Source organism: Homarus americanus, unplaced genomic scaffold (assembly GCF_018991925.1).
Source record: "Homarus americanus isolate GMGI-L3 unplaced genomic scaffold, GMGI_Hamer_2.0 scaffold32929, whole genome shotgun sequence".
Lineage (NCBI taxonomy): Eukaryota > Metazoa > Arthropoda > Malacostraca > Decapoda > Nephropidae > Homarus > Homarus americanus.
In genome coordinates this window covers 22,107,237-22,134,369 of record NW_024737097.1, presented here as the reverse complement: position 1 = coordinate 22,134,369, position 27,133 = coordinate 22,107,237, and the positions used below count along the sequence as shown (strand labels likewise).

General features: G+C 36.6%; 1 protein-coding gene across 2 annotated transcripts in view; it reads left to right on the top strand.

The window, feature by feature from the left end:
- The window catches only part of LOC121873331 (protein bric-a-brac 2-like), a 208,061-nt gene that overhangs the window by 167,585 nt on the left and 13,343 nt on the right, over positions 1-27,133 (top strand). The window contains exons 8-9 of one of the 2 annotated variants that reach the window (XM_042376850.1): positions 18,281-18,301; positions 19,297-21,319. In XM_042376850.1, coding sequence (XP_042232784.1) covers positions 18,281-18,301; positions 19,297-19,988 — 713 coding nt within the window. In that variant the 3' untranslated portion in view covers positions 19,989-21,319. Of the gene's footprint in view, positions 1-18,280; positions 18,302-19,296; positions 21,320-27,133 lie in introns of those variants that run through there. The other variant, XM_042376851.1, reaches the window with a different exon arrangement.

The window sequence follows — 27,133 nt, the reverse complement described above, 5'->3', positions numbered from 1 at the left end:
AACCTGGGACTTGGTCACAATTATTAGGTTATACTACACGTACTGTACAGTATTGGAAAGTGAACTGAAATTTAACTTATCTTAATGTAATACTGTACTGTCCTGTAGAATAAATCATTATACTATACTGTACAGTCCTGTACTGTACTACATGAAAATAAAAAATTTACTTTATTAAAAAACTGGAACAGATTCAGGTTCCAAGAGTCTGGAAAGTTGGAACCAGTTTAGGTTGAATGGATATTTTTGCATTACCGTATATACAGTAATACCCCGATTTACGTGGTCAATTGAACCCGTGGAGTAGCGTGTAAAACAAGAAACTCAGAAATGGAATAACAGAACATATGGGATTAATTGAAATAGAGACTGGGCCGACTCCCACACTCCACTTTTTCAGACAAAAGACCTACGTTGTAGTAAAAATAACATCTTAATTTTATGATGGTATGCACACACAATTAATAATTAAGAGAAATATCAATAATAATAGGTTTTTTAACACTTACATTAGTAGAAAAGATGGCTGGGCACACGGGGATTGGGGGTTGTTCCAGGCAGAGGGCAGATTATTGGCCCTCACCTGTATCACTTGTATCAATTGTATCGCTATCTACCACAGGGGCTTGCAGGGCCTCTTTGTCAAACCCCTCAAAGTCCATATAAGTCCATATCCTCACTATCACTGACCTGGGCCGGCTGTGGTGGGTGGCGGGTGAAGAACTCTGTAATGTTTTGATGACTGGGCGACGTTAAGCGCACCCTACCTGCGCCGCTTCACAAATCGGGCATTCTGGTTCTGGCAAGGTACTGCGTAAATGACCAAACCACAGAACGAGAACCCCAGAATCGAGGTTCAACTGTACAGTGTATTGCTGATTTGTGAGAATAAAATGTTTCATGTACTAATTTTGTTAGCCTTGGGCTAGGGAAGCTCACATGTACCATTCCATATTTTATGACTGTTCTATTAAGTTTTTGGAACTTGATGTGTATAGGTTTCATGATCTGGTACACTACAGTACATAGGAACTCTTAAATTCCGTTAAGGGTATCGTTTCAAATATTTGTGGTGTTTATTGTATGTTCTGGCAACTATTTGAAAAATTTTGCCTCATCTAAAGCAGTTATTCCATTATATATCCTTAAGAGCTTCTTTGATCATTTTACCATGTCCGTCACATCATTATACTGTAAAGTTATTGTACCGTACTGTAATTCTGAGTTTGGGTTGGGTATCAATTCTTCCGGCACCTTTCATATATACTTCATATTGTAACAGACAGGTTCTCAACACTACCTTAAAGATTTTCATGGTGATTGAGTGAATGCTTGTTGATGTGTGAGGTCTCCCACAACATCAAGGGAACCTTCACACATTAATAAGTGAGGACAGTATTACTGTCACAAGCTTTGGAAATATTGCCACGAAAATCTGTAAGGGCTGGTGTCTGTTCTTTTTTTTTTTGAGACACCCTGTGCATCTGTCAACTACATTCTACTAAATAGAGTTTCAGTGAATAAAGTTTTAAATAACCTTATATATATCTTTAATGTTTCAATATGGATGGTGAAGGATTTCACTTTCTTTGTTCATTAAATTTTTTCTAATACTTCATCCATCTATCTGTCTGTCTAATTGTTGACTTATCCAATCCCAAGAAAGATCACCCAAATTATGTATGGAGGATCCAGTAGAATTGCCACTTTGAGCAAAAATATGATAGAGAACAAGGGGGTGTAGTTGAGATTTGCCATGTGACCATAATTTCCATTGAGAAAGAAGGGATCAGTCTAAGAATCTCTGGTCACGAAAGGTAAGCTTGAGGATGCAAGGCTAATGAAATGCAAAAAATGTTGCTGGGGGACTTGAAGGATTATGGATTGCATGTGTGGGTTGAGGAATGTATGATAATCATTTACGATCTTTATTTCATCATAAAAAGATAAATAGTTATGGCGAGTATGGAAAACTCAGGGTCCAGGAACACATCCCTATTATTCTCATAAAAGTCATTAGAGAATAAAATTCTCTGGAAATGAACTTCTTTCTATGTTGAAGGCCTCCCATACAATGCAGTACAGGTTAGCACAGTATGCACACCTCGTACAATCAAAGGTTTCAGGACCTTCTGGAGAGATTCTGTTTTCCAGCAACTTGTTTTTAACTATCTGTATCTACCAACTCATTTATTTATCTTAAAATACATGGAGAATATGGACGGTCTCCATATGACCATATCCCAAATCATCATACTGTATATTACAGGTACAGATACTATTAAAAAATATTATTAATTAATTCTGAGTGCAATTTTATCATTCACTATTTATCAGCTTACTAGCTGTTTGGGCGGTTGGTCTGTCCAGTGTTAATACAGGAGGAAACCGGAGTACCCAGAGTAAACCTGTGATGCTTGGTAGGGTCATACTGGATAACGCCCTTCTCAGGTGTGTGAGCCAAGCGAGACTCAAACCCGTGACATAATGCATTGGTCATAGATACGATACCACTGTTCCACCAACAACTAATTAAGCCTCAGCAACATTGTTACTGAGATTGAATCCGTTATTTGCACATAGGTATCAGCAGGAGGACAACTACTCAAAACAATATCCAACTACAGGAGTATTACACCAACACAGCTTTGCTTATTTCAGCTTAGAATAAATTAGTTAAAGTAAAATAATCATACTTTTGATATACAGTACTCTCAGTAAATAGTTGTTTATTTAAAGTGCTAATAGATGTAGGTAAGGTTATAGATTCTAGATGCTGACAGAGCTGCAAAAAATGATTCTTGAAGGTTTCCGAATCCCAACGTACATGTGTGGCACTGATGGCCTTGTGTAGTGAGAGATAATGTGGATGAGTACAGTATGCCTCTGGCAGTGAAGTGGATATGTTCACAAAATTAATTTCATTCTTGGGAACTTTGTTGTCTTGGGTAGATTTAACAATGAGTAAAAGGGAATAGGTTCCAGTCCTTAATTGTATTTTACCTATGCCCCCAAAATTATAATAAACAATGAAAATGCATAGCACATCATGAAATACAGTAGCACATATTTTAAATACAAAAAAGCTCCTGCCCTTGAACCATACTATGGGTGATGCCAATAGTGGATGATAGCCTGCAGCCAGCCAGCTGACTTAGGAGACGTATGGCTGCTATGCTGTGATGTCACATTGATGAGAGCGTGATGCATCCATAGATACGTTCACCTCCACAGAGAACACTGTTTACACTCATGCTCTTCATTTTTCTTTTTTATAGTTTTATATTATATAGGTACTGTACTGTATTTCTAAATCACATTAGATTACTGAAATGATTTTCCCACAACTTTTACAGTTTCATGACATGAATCAGTAGCATCATGCATACCCGTCTCAAGACCACAGCTGCCTGACAATGCATGTGTATATGGGACCCACTTTCAGTGGGGATGAAGTACAGTAGCTCACACTTACGATATGCATTCATTATACAGGTATATGGGAAGATTTTTCATTACATATACGTCATTTGTTTCACATATTCAGGTATACTGTATATGTCATCTGCATCATCCACTTTTATACTGAGTTTCTGTGTATCTTAATATGATGCAGAAATACAGTACAGGTAGCTTTAAAAATATCTACCTAATACGTATAATGTAAAAAATAACCATAATAAGTCATAAAAGTGCCCTTTAAGTGTTAAGTTTATACCATGCCAGAATATGTCAGTGACCTCTCACATGACTGAGTGCTAATGACATTGTTATATGTACTGTATATAACCACAGAATTTGAAAAAAAAAAGTCTTAATGTGCTAGTGTACCTTATGAATAAAGAAAATACTCTATACTGTAGATATAAATGAATAATTAAGAGAGTAGTCGTATTTTCTATTCTATGTGGGAGATGAGTGTACAGTACAGTATCTGAGAGTAGCAGGCAGTTTGGTAGCACCATGACTTGCTGGATTACTGTACACCTCACCGCAGACATTTGAATCATACAAGTGTTCCAACACCAAAAAAAATGGAAGTTTAGAAAACCATATTCAGTTCTTATACAATGGAGAGTTTGCATGCAAATAAATGAAGTGAAAAAAAAAAAAGATACAAAACTTAGTTTGGGTCCGTAGGCGAGGAGAGGAGGTGGTAGGTACCGTGGGAGGAGGAGGGAGTTAAGTTGGACTGAAGGGACTACTTTCCTGTGCTCGTTAGCTTGCAATTTCTCCATGATACCCATATTATTTAGGTTCATTTGGTGCCAGGTTAATAAAACATTATAATAAATTAATAAATTTTTCCCCAAACCTCATACTCAATTCTAGATGAGGTATTGCGCTGTAGTATATTCCCGGTTTCTTGTTTGCAGAGCAGGTTCAGCTGATCATTCATGCTCTCCCTAACTATGTTGCCAGCACTCACTACCTCTCAAGCACCATTGTTTTCTCTGCTCAAGAGGGTTGGTGCTTACCACAGGATCTGTTTTCAGCACTTAGTAAATAATAGTGCAGTGTATTTATCACAACTTAATAAATATAATTGTAGTGTGTAATGCATCTCTATATGCCATGATTTATTCACTGATCAGTTGTGTAAGTGCACAAGTAGCCAAATTGAGCCATCATGTATCACTCAAAGGTAACACATAACATTGTAATAAACATACGTATCTCCATATCAGATGCTACTGTATACTGCATGTTATAATATTTATTTTAATTTGATTTGCTGAAGGTTTTTTTTCCAGGAACACATCCTGAGCTTTCAAAAAGTATTACTGTACATGTTAGAATGCCTGTACCGTATCACCAATTACCCGGTACATTACTTCTTATGGGGAAAAATTCCTTATTATAAAATGTTTCACTGAAAGTTGCATTTCTCTGGAACACATCCCCAACATACTGTATAATGAATAGCCTCCTGTATAAATAATAATAATAATAATTAACGGTTTATTGAAAAGGTTCTGAAAAAGTTCTGCAGCCCGAAGGCTGAAAATATACATTGGACATAAATGACTTATTTCATACATTGACATTGGTGGTTTAACAAAAGCCTTCATAAGAGAAAGGTAAAGGAACATACAGATTAATGTTTACAGTGGAGGTCACGTGGATCTTGTGCGCTGATATTGAATAGCAGACACGTAGTGTAGTAACTCCCTCACAGATGGTGTTATGAGGGGCATCACATGGTATAGTAATTCCTTCACGGATGGTGCTATGAGGGGCATCACGTGGTGTAGTAATTCCTTCACAGATGGTGTTCTGAGGAATCTCACATGATGCTGTAGCAACTCATTCACTACGTGGTGTCGTAGCATCATGGGGACACCACGTGGTCTGGTGTCTGGGACCTCACTCATTCAAGTGAGTGAGTGTTTCCCAGGCCTCCCTAACGTTGGGCCGGATTAACACATAGCTGGTGTTGTTGAGTCTCAGGGCAGTTATCACTGGATACCTGGGACCTTACTGTGTGAAGGTTAGCTTGGGTACAACTCAGCTGTTACAATTGAGTTGTTTTTCACTGACTTAAGCACTATTCACCAGTATTCAACACTGGTTCCATTCCTTTCCTAAATGAAATAGTAACTTCTGGCGAGAACTTGTTGATATTCCGGTGGGGAGGAGGGTCAGGGGAGGGAGTTGGTATGGGCCAACATAACAGTTGACGTGGCTGCTGCCAGAGCAGCGCCAGGTACGTCTTGACCCCTTCATTTATGTCTGAAGCGTGATCCACTTTATCTCCACTGAAGGCGAAAGTGGGTCCCATACACAACCCATAATACACATCACCGCAGCTGTGGCGTCGAGACGGCTACATTGCCACTGATCCATGTGCAGTAATGAAACTAAAATTTGTGGGAAAATCATTTCATTACTCAAATGTGACTTAGACATAAAGGAAATATAATAAACAACTATAATAAAAGAAAAATGAAGAGCATGAGTGTGAACAGTATTCTGTGAGGGAGGTTAACTTATGTACAAATATCTCACGGTGTCTCACCGTTCATGGCTGCCAGCCACGTGTCTCTCAAGTCATCTGGCTGACTGAACTCATCCCAGCGAATTTTATCTCTCATAATTTTTAATTGTTGATGTAATAGTGTAATTACTAACCTTGTTACATGCTTAAGGCCTTAGTTGTTGAAGTGCAGTTTTCCAAGATTCATATTGTTATTCAGATGTGTCATTACTCAGGAATCCGGTACTCAGGGTCTTTACAGTAGTAATAATAATTTTTTAAATAAAGTTTTTGTACAGGTACTTGGTCAATCTTTACGAAATTTAAACAGTTGCTAATGGTTGAAAAATATTAGCTGTGTACTGTACATTGATACAATCAGTAAAGAGTTATGTGAATGAAATATTTAATGGCAAAGTGAAGACTTGTGTAACATAAATTGTATTAAGGTTAAAAAATAGCTGAACTTATTTTTATCATCTACAAATACTATACTGGCATGCACATTGTTGTGGTGGATTGTTACTTTAAAGATACAGTGTTAACTGAGAATCTCAATTAAATGAAGGTTAGACTGAAGTTGAGAATGCACAGCTATCTCCATACGTGGCTCTGCTATAGCTGTTTTGACAGAATTGCTCTTCGCGATTTATGAATAGAGAGCGATATTTGTACTTGAACACTTGTTCTTTATAGCGCGGTTTTTTTACTATTTCTCCAATTTTGTGGTATGAACTGTGAATCGGAAGAAGAATATCTCAAGCGTTCTGGTGATCGCATTCCCAGTGATGATCGTAAAAAGGCTATAACCCTTGAAGAGATATCTACCTCAAAATCACCCTTCTCCCATCAAGTTATATTCATATTTCTTCACGGTAAAGTGTTACATTTACTGTATGATTTCATTATTAGATATGAATGTAACATTTATTTAGACTGTGCTAACCTTTGTGTTAGGCGAACTACTAAAAAATTTTTGATTTCGAGTAGTAATCTGCACCTAGCCCTATTTTCTCCATAAGCACTGTTATTTCTATTACGCGAATTTCTATAGCACTATGTTTTACAAGAACACAACTATCGCGTTATAGCAGAACTGACTGTAACCTGTTTTACTGACAAGCCACAGTAATCTGAATAGAATTATCCCCTGACCATATTTTATATTTTTTTGCCTTGGCTGAAATTTTTTTTTTACGTTGCACACAGTCTCGTGGGACATTTTTGTTTCAAGGTTGTCCGTTCATTCATCCATCCATTTGGCATATAGTTGCAGTTTGTGGAAACTACCCAGCATATGCATGAAAGGTTATGAATACAGTGGACAGAAGGAGTTCTATAGATAAGCAAGATGTATTTTGATTTGGCTTTGACCTTTGCATGAAGGTCTCAGACCATCTAGAGAGAGTGTGGCTTGGTTATACGAGTATTGATGTTGTATTGAATACATTTTTGGTTCTGGATTTGATGGTCAGTCTAGTATGAGGTGAATCGATGTCTGGATTCAATGGATTTTAGTGTATATACTGTAATCTTAATAAGGAAAAGTAGTACAGTAACAAACATGTATTCCAGTATTCTATCCATTTAAAAACCTTCCCTTGTATTTTTTTTAGCATTTTATGATAGATAACCTATACTGTACTAATTTTTTACTTTATTCTAAGTTTGAAATCTATAAGTATCTTTTTTTTATGTGAGTTCTTATTTTGTTTCTGTAATTAATGACTGCCTTTTACCTAGAACTAAATGACAAGTTATTTTAAGTGTACAAGTATGTTACTAACACCTTCCTTGATATCTTATATTTCCAGTAATTTAGAACTCAGTGAATAAATTACAGCTGTAATGAACTAAGCCACTGACTTTTAAGTGATTTCACCTTTTGTTGCATAACTGATCTAAACTAACAGGAAAAAAAAAGCTTATTTATACAGTATTGTACATACTGATGTTAATGGTCACCTCCAGTAACTAGGGGTCTGTTTGATACGATGCATTGTTAGAATATTACTTGGTTGTAACACTACAGTATTTAGTGTTCCCAGGCAAGTATTGTATGGGTTTGTTATTATTGTTCATGGTTCACAACAAAGCAATAAGTAATAGTCCTGGCAGATTGTGAACACATTTATTGTTGCAGACGTGATCACATGACAGTTACTCCAATTTCTTCAACTGTTTTTTTTTTGTGAGGAAAAGTAATAATAACTTCCATGGTTTAGCAATGTAATTTTAGAACTTAATGTCAGATGAAGGGCGATTCCATAGTATTGTTTTTCTCCAACAAAGACTTGAGTGCGTAAACTGGTGTACAGATGTTACTCCAGAAACAGTCTGAAGATTGAAGCTGCTATCCTCTGAATATTGGTTTGGTGATATTTAACATTGGTGATGGTGTTAGTAGCAGTAGTGAAAATAATATTAAATAGTAACAGAAGTGGTGGTGGTGATGTGATCAGTTTAGGGTTGATGCTAGTTGTCATGTTGGATCTAAAGAACCACTAACGTGGGTAGATAGACTAACATGGGTGTAGAGCATGCTGGTAGCGGACTAACAATGTAGCTGACGCGTGTTTCTTGTTGCAGGGCGCGCCTGTGTGGGGGAGTTGGGCAGCTGGGGGCGGCGCGCCCTGCCTAGTCCCCCACAGGTAGTGGGCAGTATGGGGGGCATGGTGGGTGCCTGGGAGAGGCCCATCATAGGCAGGGGACAGAGTAAGGCGGTGTGACCCTGCTGCATCTGCTAGTGGAGGGGGTTTGGGAATGCTACTGGATCTTCTGGGTCGTGGGGATGACCAGCCCCCACTTGTCTTAAACTTGGCTGCAGTGGCAACACCCACAGGGGGCCGTCTTTGTCCAGTATGTGGCAGATACATCAGTAACCCCAGTAACCTAAGGAAACACATGCAGGCACACGGAACTCGTACCTACTCCTGTCCGGCCTGCCACAAAGCCTATCGTGTGGCATGTGATCTGCGACGTCATGCCCTTGCCGCTCATAATATAAGGATGGAGTCGTATCATCCAGGAAGTGCCACATCACCACCCTCAAACTACTTAACCCAACAGATATCCTCTAGAAATGTATCTACATATTCAGATGGTTTTGTTTCAGAAGAAGGAGAGATTCAGTCTAACTCAGAGCAGCTGACCCGTATCCCACCTGACCCAGCACCAACTTATAATACACCCAGTAATCCCTCTCTGAGGCCCATCACCATCAATCCACTCCATGGCCATGTTGGTGAGAAGTGAAATGATAACATATGCACCATGGAACACCAGTGCCACTCCTAGCACAGGACCCATCTCCAACTACCCCTCAGTGAACACCTCCATGCTCCTCTTACCGAGCACAGCCGGCGCCAGCTGCTCGTGTGTAGGGCCTGAAAAAGTCACCTTTATCTTGTAGTTTTGACTGGGTGATAGAATGTGAATACTGTATTAGATCTTTGGTTATGGATGTTTTCCTCCAGGTTTAAATCCATATTTTATTTGAATTCCTGTGTCTTTACCTCACACTTTTTTTGTGTGACTAATTTTTTAACTTGCTCATTTATGCCCTTTCCATACACCTCTGTTGGGAGTATTTTTTTAATTTGTAGAACAAAATTGCAATGCCCTCTGTTTTTATGTGACTTTTCCAGTCGGTTTTTGTTTCCCTTGCCATAAAACTAATCTCATTATTTTTGGTTCTCATTTTTATGTCTTCATGCTTTTCGCTTGTCTTTACCTTCCTTTCTAAAACATATCTATGAATGCTCCACCTGGTATTGCCCTTGTCTGTCTATGCTGCTAACCCCATAAGTGTTTAAAATAAGTTTACCCATTAGATAAATATCAACTATTTTTTTATATTCACTTAAATAATTTCTGCTGTTAAGTACAATAAGTCTCCCTTCCTCAGTGTAAAATACTGTAGCTGGATTCATTTCTTGAGGAGCTGTTGCCTCTTGCAAGTACAGTACTGTAGTTTCCCAGATATGCAGCAGCCAGTTTGTCTAAACTGCAAGCATACTTGCTGCATCATCTGGGCATTGAGTTTTGATGCATTACCCGATACCTGGACTTGGACAGATAAATAGACGTAAATGAATTTTAATCATATATATATATATATATATATATATATATATATATATATATATATATATATATATATATATATATATATATATATATATATATATATATATATATATATATATATATATATATATATATATATATATATATATATATATATATATATATATATATATATATATATATATATATATATATATATATATATATATATATATTATATATATATATATATATATATATATATATATATATATATATATATATATATATATATATATATATATATATATATATCAGTTACAGAAAATTGGAATCAGCTCAACTTAGGTCAGCTTATTTATTTACAATACAGTACAGTATCCTGATTTACAGTTGTATGATGACTACATTTCTAAGGAGTAAACAAACATGTGATGCAACCAGTATTGAATTATGAAGTGTCATTAACAAAGTGTGTGAGAGATGGATTTACCGGATGGTATACAGTATTTTTGTACATAATTATATACTAATTGTTAATTAAGGATATTGTGAATGGTCCAAAGAAGACAGTCAGTCAATATGTAATATAAGGCCTGAAGCACTCTTTATTAGCTGTTAAGAATCTGCCTCCACACCCAAAGATATTTTTTAAGAATAATGAATTTTATTCACTTCCAAAGATTATTTTTTGTACATTTTAATGTATGGGTTAAGGCTTAATCCTGTTTCTTCCAAAGATAGTAGTTATGTTAAGTTTTATGTGGTGTATGTTGAAAAGATGCTAACCAATAACTTTGGTTTTATCCAAAGAATCCTTTTTGTATTCCAAAGATTATTATTTTCTGGTCATACTTTTGAGTAGCGTAGATATTTTGGTGATCAAGGGGATATTTTTTCTACTTACAGATAAGCTTGTGGAAACCTAGTGTTATATTTCGTATATGTAAATCATCTTAATTAAAGAAAGTGCAAAAAAGGTGATGGTTGATGGAGCCACTGAACCAGCAGGCAACAATGGTTCTGGGTTCACTAAACATACAACTTCTTTAAAATTATGTAAATACAGTACTATATTAAAGTTTCCACTTCCATTTATAATATTTGAGTTGTATTATTTTCCCTTTTTGTTTTCTGTATATATTTCAAGGCATGTTTTCCCCCTGTATTTATGTTTGAAGATTAGAGCCTATAGTGTACCAGTACTTGTGTATGGACTGTACTCACATAGTACATTGCAAGTGAGTAAGAGCGAGAGGAGTGAGATAGAAAAAGCAAGTTCCCCCAAAAAGTGAAAATTTTTAACAACCAGCAACAAAGAGATTGTGAGAGGGAGAGACAGTGAATATGAGAGAGAAGAGAGGAGATTATAAATTTAAAAGATAATGATATGAGGAAAAGATAAAAGAAAGAGAGTAGAAAGTTTCAACTAAGGAAGTTCAGAGTTTACATTGAAAGGTTTTTGTCATCGTTGTTGTGTCCTGTAGCATAATGATGGAGAGTTTATCATACAATACTTTTATGTACAGTTTATCAAGTTACATTTACCCATCTCTAGTACTTAAAGCATCGTCATACTAATAGTTTTTCCCCAAATGGGACAAATTCCAAAATCTACTACTGTACAGTACTCCCAGTTCTATGAAGCCCCTTCTAGTTTGATAACATTACTTTCCTTTGTGTCTTTCAGTTGTCCAGGAACCTCAACCCAAAATTCCATAAGTATTTGCTGAAGATTTCTGCACCTGGGTCAGAATGATAGATTAATGAAGTCAACAACTTTTTGCATTATTGAACAAAATGTGTGGATAGCTTGAGACATGTTTTATATATGAATGTGAAAACAAAAAGCTTATAACAAAGATAAAATAAAGGAAATCGCTAAATAATCAAATACATTATGTACAGTACTATACTATATACCATAGCTTCTTCTGACTTCTGGGTTTTAAAATTATCAAGTTATTAGACTAGCACATCACATTTTTCATGCCTTAGAAGAAATTAAACCTTTTATGGCTCCTTTTACCATTATACTGCAATACTGTCCTTTTAGACTGTTGTGTTAAGGGAAATTTTAGAAGGGCTTTGATCATATACATAAAGGTAAATACATTTTTTGAAGCCCAGTTTAGGGGTACTGCAGTGCTGTATTTTCATGCTAATCATACTCTACAAAGTTTTCAACAATTAATTTACAGCTGCAAGGCTTATATGTACTAGAATATGAAGACAGCAGAACTCCAGATAATGTAGATTATACTGGAGCAATGATCTATTTTTTTTTATAACCAGTAAAATATCTGACTTGTAAATATAAGTAAAATACACATTACAGTATTATGAATTGATTACCCTTATCAAAAATAGATACAGTACATTATAGTCTCGGTTTATGCGGTCAATTAAACCCGTGGAGGTCGTAAGCGTAAACGAAATAACAGAACATATGGGATTAATGGAAGAGACTGGGCTGACCCCAGACTACCCTTTTTCTGACACAATCATGCGTTGTAGTAAAAAACACAATTAATATTTAAGATAAATATCAGTATTATTAGGTTTTAACACTTACGTTAGTGAAGAGATGGCTGAGTACGTGGATGGGGGTTGGTTCGAGGCAGAGGGCAGATTATTGGCCCTCACCTGTATCACTGTATCACCTGTATCACTATCCACCACAGAGGCTTGCAGGGCCTCTTTGTCAAACCCTCAAAGTCCATATCCTCAAATCACTATCACTGACTTGGGCTGGCTGTGGTGGGTGGCGGTGAAAGAACTCGTAATGTTTGTTGACTGGGCGACCTAGTGCGCACCCTGCCGCATCCACTTCCGCATAAATGATGGAATGTGCCGCATAACTAATAATTGCTGGTCTGGCCAGGTGCGGCGTAAAGGAAATCGCGTGTCGAGATTATACTGTGTATATATATACAGTATTACCCAGCTGCGGTTTCACTCGCGATTTCTCATTCTGGGTGCCTCGCCAGAACCGAACTTTCACTTTCTGCGGTGCATCTACTCATATCTGGCAGGCGGCGCTGCGAGGATCCGTAAAGGTCGCCCAGTCATCAAAACATTACTGAGTTCTTCACCCGCCACCCACCACAGCCGGCCTAAGTCAGTGATAGTGATAGTGATAGTGATAGTGAAGATATGGACTTATATGGACTTTGAGGGTTTGACAAAGAGGCCCTGCAAGCCTATGTGGATAGTGATAGAATTGATACAAGTGATACAGGTGAGGGCCAATAATCTGCCCTCTGCTCGAACCAGCCCCCCATCCCTGTGTGCCCAGCCATCTTTTCTACTAATGTAAGTGTTAAAAACTAATGTTATTGATATTTCTTAATTATTAATTGTGTGTGCATACCATCATAAAGTTAAGATAATATTTTTACTACAACATAGTTGTGCGTCAAAAAGTGGAGTTTGGGGGTCAGGCCAGTCTCTATTGGAATTAATCCCATATGTTGTGTGTGTGTGTGTGTGTGTGTGTGTGTGTGTGTGTGTTATAAGTGGCGTGAGGCAGTTACATAGAGTGATTTTCTCTCCTCGACTTACTTACGGCTTCATCTGACCTAAGCGTCAGAGTCGAAAAAGATAAAAATAATACATAGAAACTCTAAAATGAAATATGGTACAGTAAAAGTAATCAATAATGAAAAATTAATAAAGTGTTACTGTGAACTTACCATTTAATGTAGTCAGCTGAATGCACACGGGGCCTCAATAATTTTTTAATTAAGCATGTAGACTACATTGGATGAACAAGAGGGGGAACAGGCTAGGTGTGTCATCAATTTCGCTTTCTTCAGACAGACTAACATACTGTACTTGCTTGTTGAAGGTATTAGATCATCTTTAGGGAGTGAAGAGGCAGCAGTGGTGGGGCGTGAGGAGACAGCAGTGGGGGACTTCTTAAAAAATATGTCCAATTTAGACTACACAGTTTGCCTTATCTTTTCATTGTAAATCTCCCTGTAGCAAGCAAGTGCATCTTGGATTAGTCTGTCAACTTTGCAAAACGCTCAACATTTATCCATTTCTTCAAACATTTGCATCCCTTATTAATAGTAACAAATGCCTCTGCCATTTGTTTCACTGAAAATTCTTGGGGGGCAGGTTCTACATTTTGTCTTTTTTCTTCCTCTGCAATTTTCTGTGCATCCAGTTCAATAAGATCCGTTACTTTGCTCTTCTGCCACTACTTTCAACTGCTCAACATCCTCATTATCAATTTCTAACCCAGCTGTTGATCCTTCTGCACTATCTTGTTACTAATCTCAGAAATTGCTTCGCCTTCATTAAATAATTTGAAACTGTTCACATATTTCAGGACCTTCTTCCATATTCCATTCATGCACTGACCTAAACTTATCCCATGCTGCAGCTATGTTCTTTGTACATTGCAAAATGTTGTGGTCCTTCCAAAACTCTCTGAGCATTTTTCACCTTCAGTAGCAGCAATAGCCTGAGCGAGGGTCGATGAAATAATATGCTTTAAAAGCAGCAATAGCACCTTGATCCATGGGTTGAATGATAGAGGTAGTGTTAGGTGGAAGGTAGACTACTTTTAACATCAGGGTGCAGGTCGTCCAGGTGTGGTGGGTGTTCGGATCATTATCTAAAATTAATAAAATCTTGAAGGCAACCCCTTGTTGCAGACAATACCTCATGGCTCGTGGAATGAAACAGCTCGTGAACCAATCCTCAAACAGTGCTAGGGTCATCCATGCTTTCTTATACCTGCGATAAAACACTGGCAGCGTGTGCTTTACGACATTTTTAAAAGCCCTTGGGTTCTCTGAATGATAGATCTCGCACCTCCTTAAAAGCTTCGGCAGCACCCACATCAGCACTTCCTGCCTCTCCACTCACCTTTACACTGTGCAAACTGTAACGTTTCTTAAACCTTTGGAACCACCCATGACTTACTGTGAAGTTTTGGTCGCACTCATCTCCTGCCTGCTCTTTCAGTCTTTCGAAAAGGCATCCACATCACAAGAAATTTTTCCGTCTCATGAAGAGGACCTTGTCTTTTTTTCGTTATTATTGTTCCCTTTATAGCTGTTGATCCTTTCACTACCTCACGAATTCATTCCTTGTCCTTCAAAATTTTTGATATCGTAGAGGTATGAGAAGCCAAGGTGGGTAGAAATGGTTTGCTATTGTTTTTCCATTTTCATATTGCATTTTAAGTTTCATTTTCATCTCAAAAGTAATTGACTGTCTCCTTTTCTTATCGCACCACGAGAACTCTCACTTTTACACTTGCCAGCCATTTTAGAGGGAATTAGAAAAAATATTTTGTCAGTACTTTGTAACAGCGATCACTAACTGCGATGGTCAAACACCAACTGAGCGGGGCTAAGCGTGGATGCGCACAGTACACCGGGCGTGTCCAGCCAGCGCTGTAGTGCGGAGGACAGTAGTTTGGTACTAGAAATACGTAATTCACTTTCAGGGGTGAGTACAGTCTGTACTACTGAGATGTGAATACCAGCTGGGACGTGTTTTTAGTTTGGTTATCAGCATATATATATATATATTTTTTATATATATATATATATATATATATATATATATATATATTATATATTATATTATATATATATATATATATTTATATATATATATATATATATATATAATATATATATATATATATATATATATATATATATATATATATATATATATATATATGTATATATATATAATATATATATCATTAAAACCCATGTTAAGTGAAAGTTTAGGCTCTGGCGAGGCACCGATCAGAGTGGAAATGCGTAGCTAAGCAAACCGTTAGCGAGGGTATTACTGTATATATATTTTTTTTTTATTTTTTTTCCAGTCATATCTGTTGCAGGATATGTCTAGAAAAGGGTAATTGGGAATGAAATGAAAATCTTAATCAGTGGTATATATGTAGAGGCAGAAAGGCAACAAGGGGATGGTCATCTTAGCTCTGAAGTTGAATACTGTACACAATTATACAGTATTTTTATATTATTTCTCGAATCAGAACCCAGAAAATGGAAGTCTACAGTATACTGTATGTAGTTTATATAAATATGCCTTGTCATGAAAATTTGTTATGGTGGTTTACCCTTGCTGTTTTTGTGCATTGATACAGTATTAGTAAAATCTGTACAGTACAGCTCCTCCCCGACTTACGACGGGGTTAGGGGACAAATCCAGAGTAAGTCGAAATGGTTGTAAGTCGGAAATGCTTAAATAATACATAGAAAATCGAAAATGGGTGTCTCTTTTTCTTCTCAGCACCACAAAACACTTACTTTTAAGCGTGTCAGCCATTTTAAAGTGAATTACAAATGAAAATTTTGTCTGTGTACTGACTTTTGGACTGAAAATGCGTAATTTTACCAAATTTTGAGATACGACTGAGGCAGGTAAATGAAGTGCTTGGTGGTAAGTAGAGGTCAGTAGGTAAATGAAGTCGGGAGGATCTGCATATGTAATCAGATTTTTTCTAAGTGTGATATAGTCACATCCATCACTTGTATGTGTTGAAATCTTTTAATAAGTGGGCAGTATTTTGGAACATAACATGGCCTTACCTTTATTTTTGTTTTTGAAAAGCTTGAAATAGTATCAGCAGTGATTTCACAGTTGCATATAAGATCCTGTAACTTTCGACTTTTACATCAACACTATTTCAACTAATATATCATGGACTGTAATCAGTGCAAACAGCAATTTTTTTAATTCTTTATTTTTTAGATTTGGGATTTTATTTCATCTTTTAGCATTTTGTACAATGGGAAGAGTTTTAAGCAATTACTGCACTGTAAGGAATCTCTGCACTGGTTGGCAAATATTATACTTATAAAGGATTATACAGTACTGTATTCATGTTCATGTCTTGGTATGTGTCTTTAAGCAGTTGGCTGATTACCATTATTAAAAGTTATCCATATTGTTTCATAAACTGGGGCTAGAATTATCTGTTTCATAAGTCCAACAGGTTGTTTGGGTTTTCGTATTGAGTCAGGCAGGAATACTGTATTTACTTATCTTAATGAATCAAATATGATGGTTGTGTCTTGGTGACTGAGGCATCAGACAGGTACTGTACAGTATGTTGAATCTTAGTGTGTCAAATAAGGTGGTTGAGTCTTGATGAATCAGACAGGGAGGTTTGGTCTGTTTTGATGGGTGATAGTAACTGACAGCCTTTGTCTACCTAATTGAGTTGTGTAATTTACCTGGGCCGTTATAGTGAATCAAGCGTATAAGGATGAGTCGTGCGTGTCAGTAGAGTAGGTATCTGTGGGTTTTTCTAGAGAGCTGAACAGGTTGAGGATATTTTCCTGATTAATTGGAAAGTCTTGTTCAATTTTTTTGAGTAATTTTTTTCTTCCTTGAATGAGATGAACAGTGCTTAATTGGTGCTTCCACGTCATATAATCTTGGGACTGGTAGGTGTTTGATGCTAAGTTGGAGGAGCAAGGTTCTCAAAGTGAGCTAAATAGAAGTGCCCTGCTTTTTGATTAGGAAGGATGGGCATTCTTAAACACTTTGACAAGAAAAATCTTTGCGATGAGGGAAAGTAAATCTCCCTAGTGAGCCACTTGGGCAGGATGTTCTTGATACATCAAGATGTTATGATTATCATGAAGAATCAAGCAGGACTAGTAATCTTTATGAACTATGAGGACAGAATTTCACATTTGATATGACTACACAATAGATGACTGGTTTATCTTGGCAGAGTCAATACCAGATGATACTGATTGCCTGATGATATATCTGACGTCTCAAGCCATTGTTGAAGAGCTTGAGTAAGAGCCACCCATTTCTTATGATTACCTACCATATCATACAAGAGTTAAAGGAGTGAGCACAAAGTTTCTTAATTCATGATATATATCTTTGCCAACTACTGTCTACAAAATGAAAAAGAAATCTGATGGCCTCATCGAAGGAACAGAGTGAGTTGCCACAGTCCATCATAATGGTTTTGGATTTCACCTAAAGTTGGTTATGTAAAGTATAGTATGTATTCAAATTCTTGATGTCGAAGAGGGCTAATATAAATATTTGAATTGTCATCATTTTCTGATGAAAAATTATTTTTAGGGCGAATATCACGTGGACATTACAATTACTAAAACTCTTTACATATATATTTTGCATTGTACATTATAAGGAGACAGAGACTGGAAGACTGGGTGTAATAGATGTATTTTCTTGGTTTCTTTACAGATGGGGCGGAGAGTCTCTTCGGTAAGTGACTTTTCTCGTCATAGCCATTCAATTAGGGCACAGAACACTCAAATTAGTCAATTCGCTCATTGTTGTCAGTTAAGCAAGTCGACTTTGATATATCATCCTTTTTTAAACCTCATTTAAGACGTGAAGGCTGAGCATCCCTGAATCAATAAGTTAAAAAAAAATAGTGAATATGTGAACTTACACTGTGCATGGACTAGGTCAAGTGTGTGTGTGTGCTGGAGATTGTGGAAATGGAGCCTCCTATGTCAAGCTTGATACACAAATGTTTTGTAATTTCAATACTCTCGATATTACATGGATTGTGGTATAGATCATGTAAAATTAGACATCATGCAAAACGACTTTATTAGTTCAGGATGTTACCCAGCATCAAAATTATTCTTTCAGTGCTATAATTTGTTCAGTAAAGTATGATAGTAAAATGCCAGTGAGGGTAAGAACCTCACTGCAGATTATTTTTAAAGCTATAGCACCCTATCTGATTCATGTTTACAGTACAGTACTGTACTGTATTTCAAAGGCAGGCATTTATTCATTGTTTTGCTCAGTGACAGTGAGTGACGCTAAGTTATACTCCTGAATATGAAGAAAATTAGTCTTATCATCCGTACCCTTCCAGTCTTTGTATCCTTACTAAGTAAATGTGAAAAAATATGTAATTCTGTCCACTTATACCCTCCCCCATCATAGTCGTCATGAAGCACTAGTTGGAATATAGCAATACCCTCTGTATTATATATCTTGTCATGTAGCTTCAAGTTCTAGAACACAGTATATGTCTTTGGTTACGTTGAAGTTTAAATTTAGCTGACTGAAGGGGGAAAGGAATGAAAATATAATTCATTAATAATTGCTGTTATCAAGGATTATTTTGATAATGAAACTTTCTAGTTCTCAAAGTTTTCTTTTTTATCTTGTCAGAAGTTGAGCAAAGTTTGTTTTGACCACTTTGTGCTTCATCTCAGTATTCACATTATTTTTTACAGCCAACGTCCGATTCTCTCATGGCTTTGAGTATAAACGAAAGAGGACAGCCTTCACTAGACACATGATCCTTGAGCTTGAGAAGGAGTTCTTACTCAACCAGTACCTCACAGGGGGAAGAAAAAAGGACATAGCTCTGAGACTACGCCTCCCAGAGCAGCAGGTCAAAATTTGGTTCCAAAATAGACGACAGAAATGGAAAAAAGCTCATAAGCAGACGAAGAGTGATGATAACTCAAAAGAGCCAGCATCTGATCAGAGTTTGCCATCTCAGACCCAGGGTGCACAGGCACAGCTACCAGGGCAACACCACCAGCACCTCTCACAACAACCACGTTTCTCACAACAACAGCCATATGTAGAACAACAACACGCTAGTCAACAGGGGCAGCAACGGCAGCAGTTCCAACAACAGACAGGGCAGCAAAGAGGAACAGGCTCAGGGGCAGGACAGCAACAAACATCACAGCAACAGCAAGGGCAGAGTTGGCCAGGTCATCCTTCTACCTATCCCCACATGGGAGGAAGGATGGTGCCTCCTGCACTTGTCCCCATCTCTGTGCCATATCCACACAGTGCACCAGAGACAAGACCTCAAACACAAAGTCCTGCTTGGTCATCCAGCTCGGGGGGCACGCGAGATTCCAGCCAGTCAGGACCACCTCGTTCATCTAGCTTTGATTCTCTTCTTTAGTGCACACATATGTCTTGCTTATATTGAATCTGATATGTAAAGTCTTGGCTAATGCTGTACTGATGATGTTATTCCCAGAGACCCCTCCTTCTCCCCCATCCCGTCCTGCTCCCTCTTCTCTGGCTGGAACCTTCTGGACATCAAATGAGCGGGAGAACCCATCTCTCTGTAGAAGATGGGTCAACCCACTGGACGGTGAAGGAGGTAACAGTTGTCTCAGGGTCTTGGTGTCTTTGTTACTGAAGACTATTGTAAGCCTCGCAGACATGTGCCCGAACGCAACGCACAGGACTACGAGCCCTGTGACAAAATATATTACGATGAATATGCTATACCATAACCATTTGAAGTTTTTGGTATTCTTGATTTTAGAAGTAACCTTCATGATAATAAAGTGGTTCCTCTAAGTTCTCAAATACTACAGTGCTTGCAAAGTCTAAAATGAATTAGATGGCAGTATTGCAATAGCCTTGAGCAGCGTTTTGTCTGGGGACGTTTCTGCCCATGGCACATTTCACAGAACCTCGCAGGCCACATATTGGCCACTTCACATCTTTACTTTCATTAATTAAGCTCTCTCCTTTAAAGATAATTTATTATGAAAATCTTTCTGGATGATAAATAAAAAATATCATTATTTTATTTGGACACAAGAATTAGATTGCTCTATTTTATTTCTCAGATTCCTTCATCTTATATCTTTCGAAGAAAATATTTAACATTGTGGATAGGAATGGTTCATAACATAATTTGGACAGGATATACAGTATTCCCATCTTTGGCAGCCTCCACTGTTAAGCAATATAAAATTAAATGATAAATTATACAGTACAGTAATACGAGTATTAAAAATTAAGGAAGTTAAATTATTCATTTAATCTGTAGAAAAGAAAGAGCTTCTGAAAATTATATGTTGTAGAATCTCAAGTCATGTCAATAAATTTGTTGAAAATTTCTGAAAATATACAGTACTTGTGCTGTAACATTTCACCATCATGATTATATCTGTACAAGTACAGTACTGTTAAACAATAATTTTGTTTATAAAGCATGATAATTATTAAATACAGTAATGTATTATGAAGGGTCTGTTGAAATTGAACTGTGGTCTTGAGATGCACTATAACAAACATTGAAATCTGGTGTTACAGAGGTACAAACAGACACTGATTTGAACCTGATATTCTCAGGTGTTTTTCCTGGTTCTAGTCTCTTACTGACTGTTAAAATATATACCAATAACCTAACACAATTTAAATGTGTTACAGTGCACTAATGAAGTTCTTGATCCCAAATTGCTGGGTTAAGTATTTTTTTTTTTTTTTTTTTTTAAGAAAATCGTTAAAGAATTGATGATTACGTATTGCAATTTACAGTAAATCCAATAAAGTACTGTACCATATACAGCTAGACCCCGACTTACGACGGGGTTAGGGACCCAAATCCAGGTCGTAAGTCCGACATGGTCGTAAGTCCGACATAGATAATTTTTTTTTTTTTTTAATAAAAATCTACAATGAAATACAGTACAGTAAAAGTAATGAATAATGAGGAATGGATACAGTACAGTGAAAGTAATAAATAATAAGGAATGGATACAGTGTGACTGAGCACTTACCTTTAATGTAGTCAGCTGAATGCACATGGGGCCCCATAATTTTCTAATTATACATGGAGACTACATTAACTGGAAACGTTTCTGTATAGAAAATGCGTGTCATTTGAAGTAGCAGTCGTAAGTCGGGGTCTAGCTGTACAGTAATAGTGGTTTCAAATTTGCACTCTAAAGAATCTTAGTGAATTTTGATTCTCATAAATATCTCATCCAGCTGGTCATTTTTTGTAGTGGCAACACACATCATTATGACACACTAAACAGCATTAATCCTCACAATATTTTATCAGTGTTCAGTAATAGTTATGGCATCTTATTTGTTTAGTTTTCATAAACATACTGTACATTAATAAAAAATAAATCGTAATCTCAACCAGTTTTTTGTAGAATTTGGCTGTAATTGCAGTTGAGAATGGTGGAGCAATGTACACTCGTCACTCGCTATGTATGGACCTTCATCCATATTTGCCCCAGGTACCGTATACTGTATGGTACATGTGATGTACAAAAGGAGGATAAATTTGCATTGCTTTTTTAGTAACAGTTTACATGTACAGTACTACTGTACAGTATAGTGAAGTCAGGAAACTACAGTTGTACTTGCATGGTCATATTGATAATGAATCCATATTTTGAAGTTGAGATTGTGTTTTACCAGTTATCACCAGTATTTTACATTTGCATTATGGAAGTACAATACTGTACTGTACTATTGTAAAAGTGGGTTCCATAGGCCTGACAGCTCATTAAGAACAATGCAGATACAGCACCCTGCATACTAATCCTTCAGTACATGGGGGCATTGTGACTGGCACTGTACTTGACTACCTTCACTTCCCCAGCTGTAAGGTTTGATACCTATTGACAGCTAGTGCCGGAGGTGAGCACTGCACAGAGTATCCACCTGACATAAAAATCAGACTGGAAATAATTGAAAACTTGTCTATTTTCATTATCTGGGACAACTTATTATGCTTTAATTATGAAATGGCAGCTTTGTCTTTAACATACAGTATACTGTAATATTGTCTCTGAATATTTTGTTCTGGCTGGTCTGATCCAGTTTCCTCTTTCAGCTGTCTGTTTGCACCTCTAAAGTTTTACATGGCTTTATGCTTGAAGGTGAAAATTTGCCATCACCATAACCACAATAAATTATTTGTAAAGAGAGCTAGTTATCCTCAGTCAAGAATTTAAATTGATTTTAAAAAGGGAGTACGATTACTCTGTTTTCTTAAAAATGACTAAAGTGATTGGTGAACAATCAGTCTTTATTTATTGGGCATTGTGTAACCAATTATTTAAACTTCTGTATGTTACTTACATAATAATAAAGATATGAAGTGGTGTTTACTGTTTGAGTAATATATTGTTTGGAAATATCATTTATTTAATTATTTTAATTTCTTATTTATATTTAAAATTTTAGGAACTAATTTTTTTTATCAGTACCTTTGAGGTTATTAAATCTGGAAGGGGGGAGGGTGATTGAGGGACACAATATTGTTCAGATTAATCCAGTTTAGGATTAATTGTGATTTTGTATTAAATTTTTACACAACTTTCAATGGATATCTTGTTATGCTTAGACATAAGTTAACTTAAGGATAACTTCTCACACTAGTTACTGGCATATTTTAAAGTAAGATCATATTTTCATATTTATTACGATGACTGTGACAGTGTTATGTCATAGATTTTCAATTCTGGAGCCATTTATTTTTTTTGTATGTGATAGTGCTTTTACGTAAACATTAAAATATCTGTAGAATTAATATTTTTTATTTAGTAAGTAGTACTGTAATATGAGAATCAATATCCCTGAATGATATTAAGGCAGTTTAAATGATTTTGTATATATACTATCTGTCTATATATATATGTATCTTGATAGATAGTACATGTACTATATATAGAAACATATTTTAGTGTGCAAAAGGATGAACTACCCTGGTATCATTGTTTTGTGGAAGGAGTATAAGGTCTTGGCAAGAGTTCATTCTTATGGCTGCTTATTTCCCACAGTTGAATATTCTTCTTTGGCAACATATGCACTAAAACCTCACTTTGCAATCTCTACATGTCCTTGCAACTTTACAAAATCTCTTATTTTTTCATGTTCTTGAAATGCAGTCTGCTCTTATCAGTTTTGGTTATCTCACATGCTTCAAAAATTTGTATTTCTTATAATACAAGCCAGAACTAAGGGCATCACTTGTGTGATAGCCTGGCTCACATCCAGAAGTGTATAGCTAATATTTTAAGTGTTTCTGTAATATACTGTATATGATAGTTGTTTAAAAGGAAATTTTTAATTATTCTTCCATTATTAAAACTGTACAAGTGCAACTTTCATTTGAACATGGGTAATATTGTTTACATCATGAAGAAATATTAACTTTAAACCAGGTTAATGTAGTTTTTAGATGTTTCCCTCATGGTTCAGAGTACTGTATACTGGTTTGGTTCCCTGCTTTAAATTAGTGTACCTATATGTGGTCAAGTAAATTTAGATACTACAGTATTTACTATTGTCATCAAAAGAAACATGCCGATATATGTTCTAAGGGTCACCAGCTCAGGGCTTTATACAAAATTTAGCTGCTTGTCCAAGACAAGTACAAACTCAGTTTGAAATGGCAAAAATTCTAAAACACAGTACTGCCATTACTGGAAAAGTTGAATTTCCAATATTATACCGTAATACAGTATGTTGAGGGAAGAAATTACCGGTGGTATCAGCATAGTTTTTGGTAGTTAAAATTAGTATATCAAATATAATTAGTGCATAACAACACTTGTGTTGTCTTCTTTCACAAGTTCTCATCAAACAAGAGTATGATAACATAGCATTGTTAACTTGATCATGTTTCAATATCCTGGTAACCAAACAGACCTGACATGGTGGATGCCAACCCAAAATACAGCCAATTTAATGTCTATTTGGCTTAAATATTAAAAAAATGGTGATTTTAGCGACGAGGATCAGAAAAATTAGAATGTCAAGCGTAAACATGAAAGTAAAACAGATTATGAAAAATCATACCTGTACTTGGACATCACTACATAAAAGAAACATTCCCTGGTAGACCTTACACACACTTTGTCTGAAATGCTTATAGATGATTAAATGATATGAGGCACTGAGGAAGACAGTGAAAATTTCACTGTGGTTGCAAAAATCCATTTTCTTTGGTTCCAGAATTGCCTGGCCTTGCTTTAGAGAATGGTGTGAGCAAAAAACTTGCTGCTCATCATTAGCCTTTTGAAATTCCAGTGTTGTCTAAGGGTTTAAATCATAGTTCTGGGCAGTAAAGCCCACCAATACTGGGTGTAAGACAGTGACAAGCAGGTCAGAGTGTCCCTCACATCAGCAGCCAATCATTGTAGCCTCATGATGCTGCCAGCCAATAAGCATTCAGTGTGAGTCTCTGTCCTGTGGTTTAATGTTTACAGCAATTCATGTGCAAGCTATTCTGCTCTCTTCTGGCATATGTATTTTGTACTTAATATTCATGAATAATGAGTTCCTCAGATAGTGATAATCATCCAGTGGTGTCTGGATTATTCATGGAAGAGTAGGAGGAATGTGAAGTGCTGCTTTGGTGTGACAGCAAATAGAAAAAGAACATTAGTTGCAAAACTAAACGCTTTGTTGCTGACCATGTTCTGGGGCCTGTATGTTCTTGTGTATGCTTCAACAATGTAGGCATGGACAAGATTAAGGTTATTTTCAATACATTTTGGGCTATAGGTGACTTCAACTTGCAAAATGCCTCTTTGTGTAAGTTTATGAGTTCAAATGATGTGGATAGGCCTAGTAGGATACTAATTTTCCTTACCAACAACCCTTCCACACCACTTCATTGTAAGTATTAGTAGAAGTACTGAAGTTAGTTAATAATAATAGTAACATTTATGTGATAGTAATACTTTACACTCTTTTATTTCATACCATATATACAGTACCTGTTTTTGTGTTTTTTGATGCATTGTGGCCATATTTTCCCTTATACAGTCGGGTATGCTATAATGAATCTAATTGTTTCTAGAACTTCGTTCATTATAGCATTTGTTCGTTATAGGATTAATCCTTTCCAGGCCCCCAAATACAACCACTTAACACTGAAAAATTTCTGTGGAAATTGTAAAAAATACGGTACTTTATCTTACCTTAGTGTTGTTCAGCATGCAGGAGGACACCTTGCTTTGCTAAGTCTAGAGATTCTCTTAGCCACTTGCACAGTTTTTAACTCCTCTCTATTCTTCATAATTGTACATATAGTCGATTTAGCCATCCCATATTCATCATTAAGTTTCGCAATTCTTGTTCCATTCTCACGTTTATTTATAATTTCTTTCTTAGTTTCAAGGGTTAATAGTTTTCTCACTCGCTTTTGACGATTCATTGTTACAATTGCACACTTGTATGACAAAATAGTTATAAAAATAACACGCATTTCCACATTAAAAGACGAAATTTTAACAAGTTCAGTGGTGCACTGACTACACAATGAACCAATATGTCGCCTGACGCTCTTGCTGTGAGCCGCGGTACAACGATATTCATGCGCAGGACGAAATAATCCCGTATTCATCCACGTTCATTGCAGGAGTTTCGTTCGTTATAGCATTCTCAATTTTATAGGTACGTTCGTTATAGGAATATTCGTAGTAGAATCCGTTCGTTATAGCATACCCTACTGTATGTTATTACACTTATATTCTGTGGTAAATTACCTACTGATTGAGATCTTGTTAATTAAAATCCAACAATATTTGGTGATGTTATGTGCTTTTCAAAGTTAAAAACTTTAATGTTCAATTTCAATTGCTCAATTTTTTAAAAAGTGTTGGCTCGTCACTGTCTTACACAACGTTTCATTTGTGTACAGCAATAATAAGAGACAGTATTTATCATTACAGTAATACCCCGATTTACGCGGTCAATTGAACCCGCGGAGGCCCGCGTAAAACAGGAAATGCGTAAATGGAACAACAGAACATATGGGATTAATTGAAATAAAGACTGGGCCGACCCCCAAACTCCACTTTTTCCCGACACAATACCTACGTTGTAGTAAAAATAACATCTTACCTTTATGATGGTATGCACACACATGATAAAGAAGAGAAATATCAATAAGAGAATAATATACTGTACCAGGTAAAAGAAAAATCAAGGTTTAACACTTACGTCAGGTTAGGTTAGAAAAAATCAAGGCTTAACACTTACGTAAGGTTAGGTTATGTTTTAAAAAATCAAGGTTTAACACTTACCTAAGGTTAGGTTATGTTAGGAAAAATCAAGGTTTAACACTTACGTTAGTAGAAGAGATGGGTCGGCGTACGGGAATGGCGGCTGGCTGCGAGGCAGAGGGCAGGCTACTGGCCCTCAGGTGAGTCGCCATCACTGTCCTCCACATTTGTCAGGGCCTCCCTGACAAATCCCTCAAAGTCACTATCACTGTCTCTGTCTCTGTCACTCACTGGCTTGGGCTGGCTGTGGTGGGTTGCGGGCGAAGAAGTC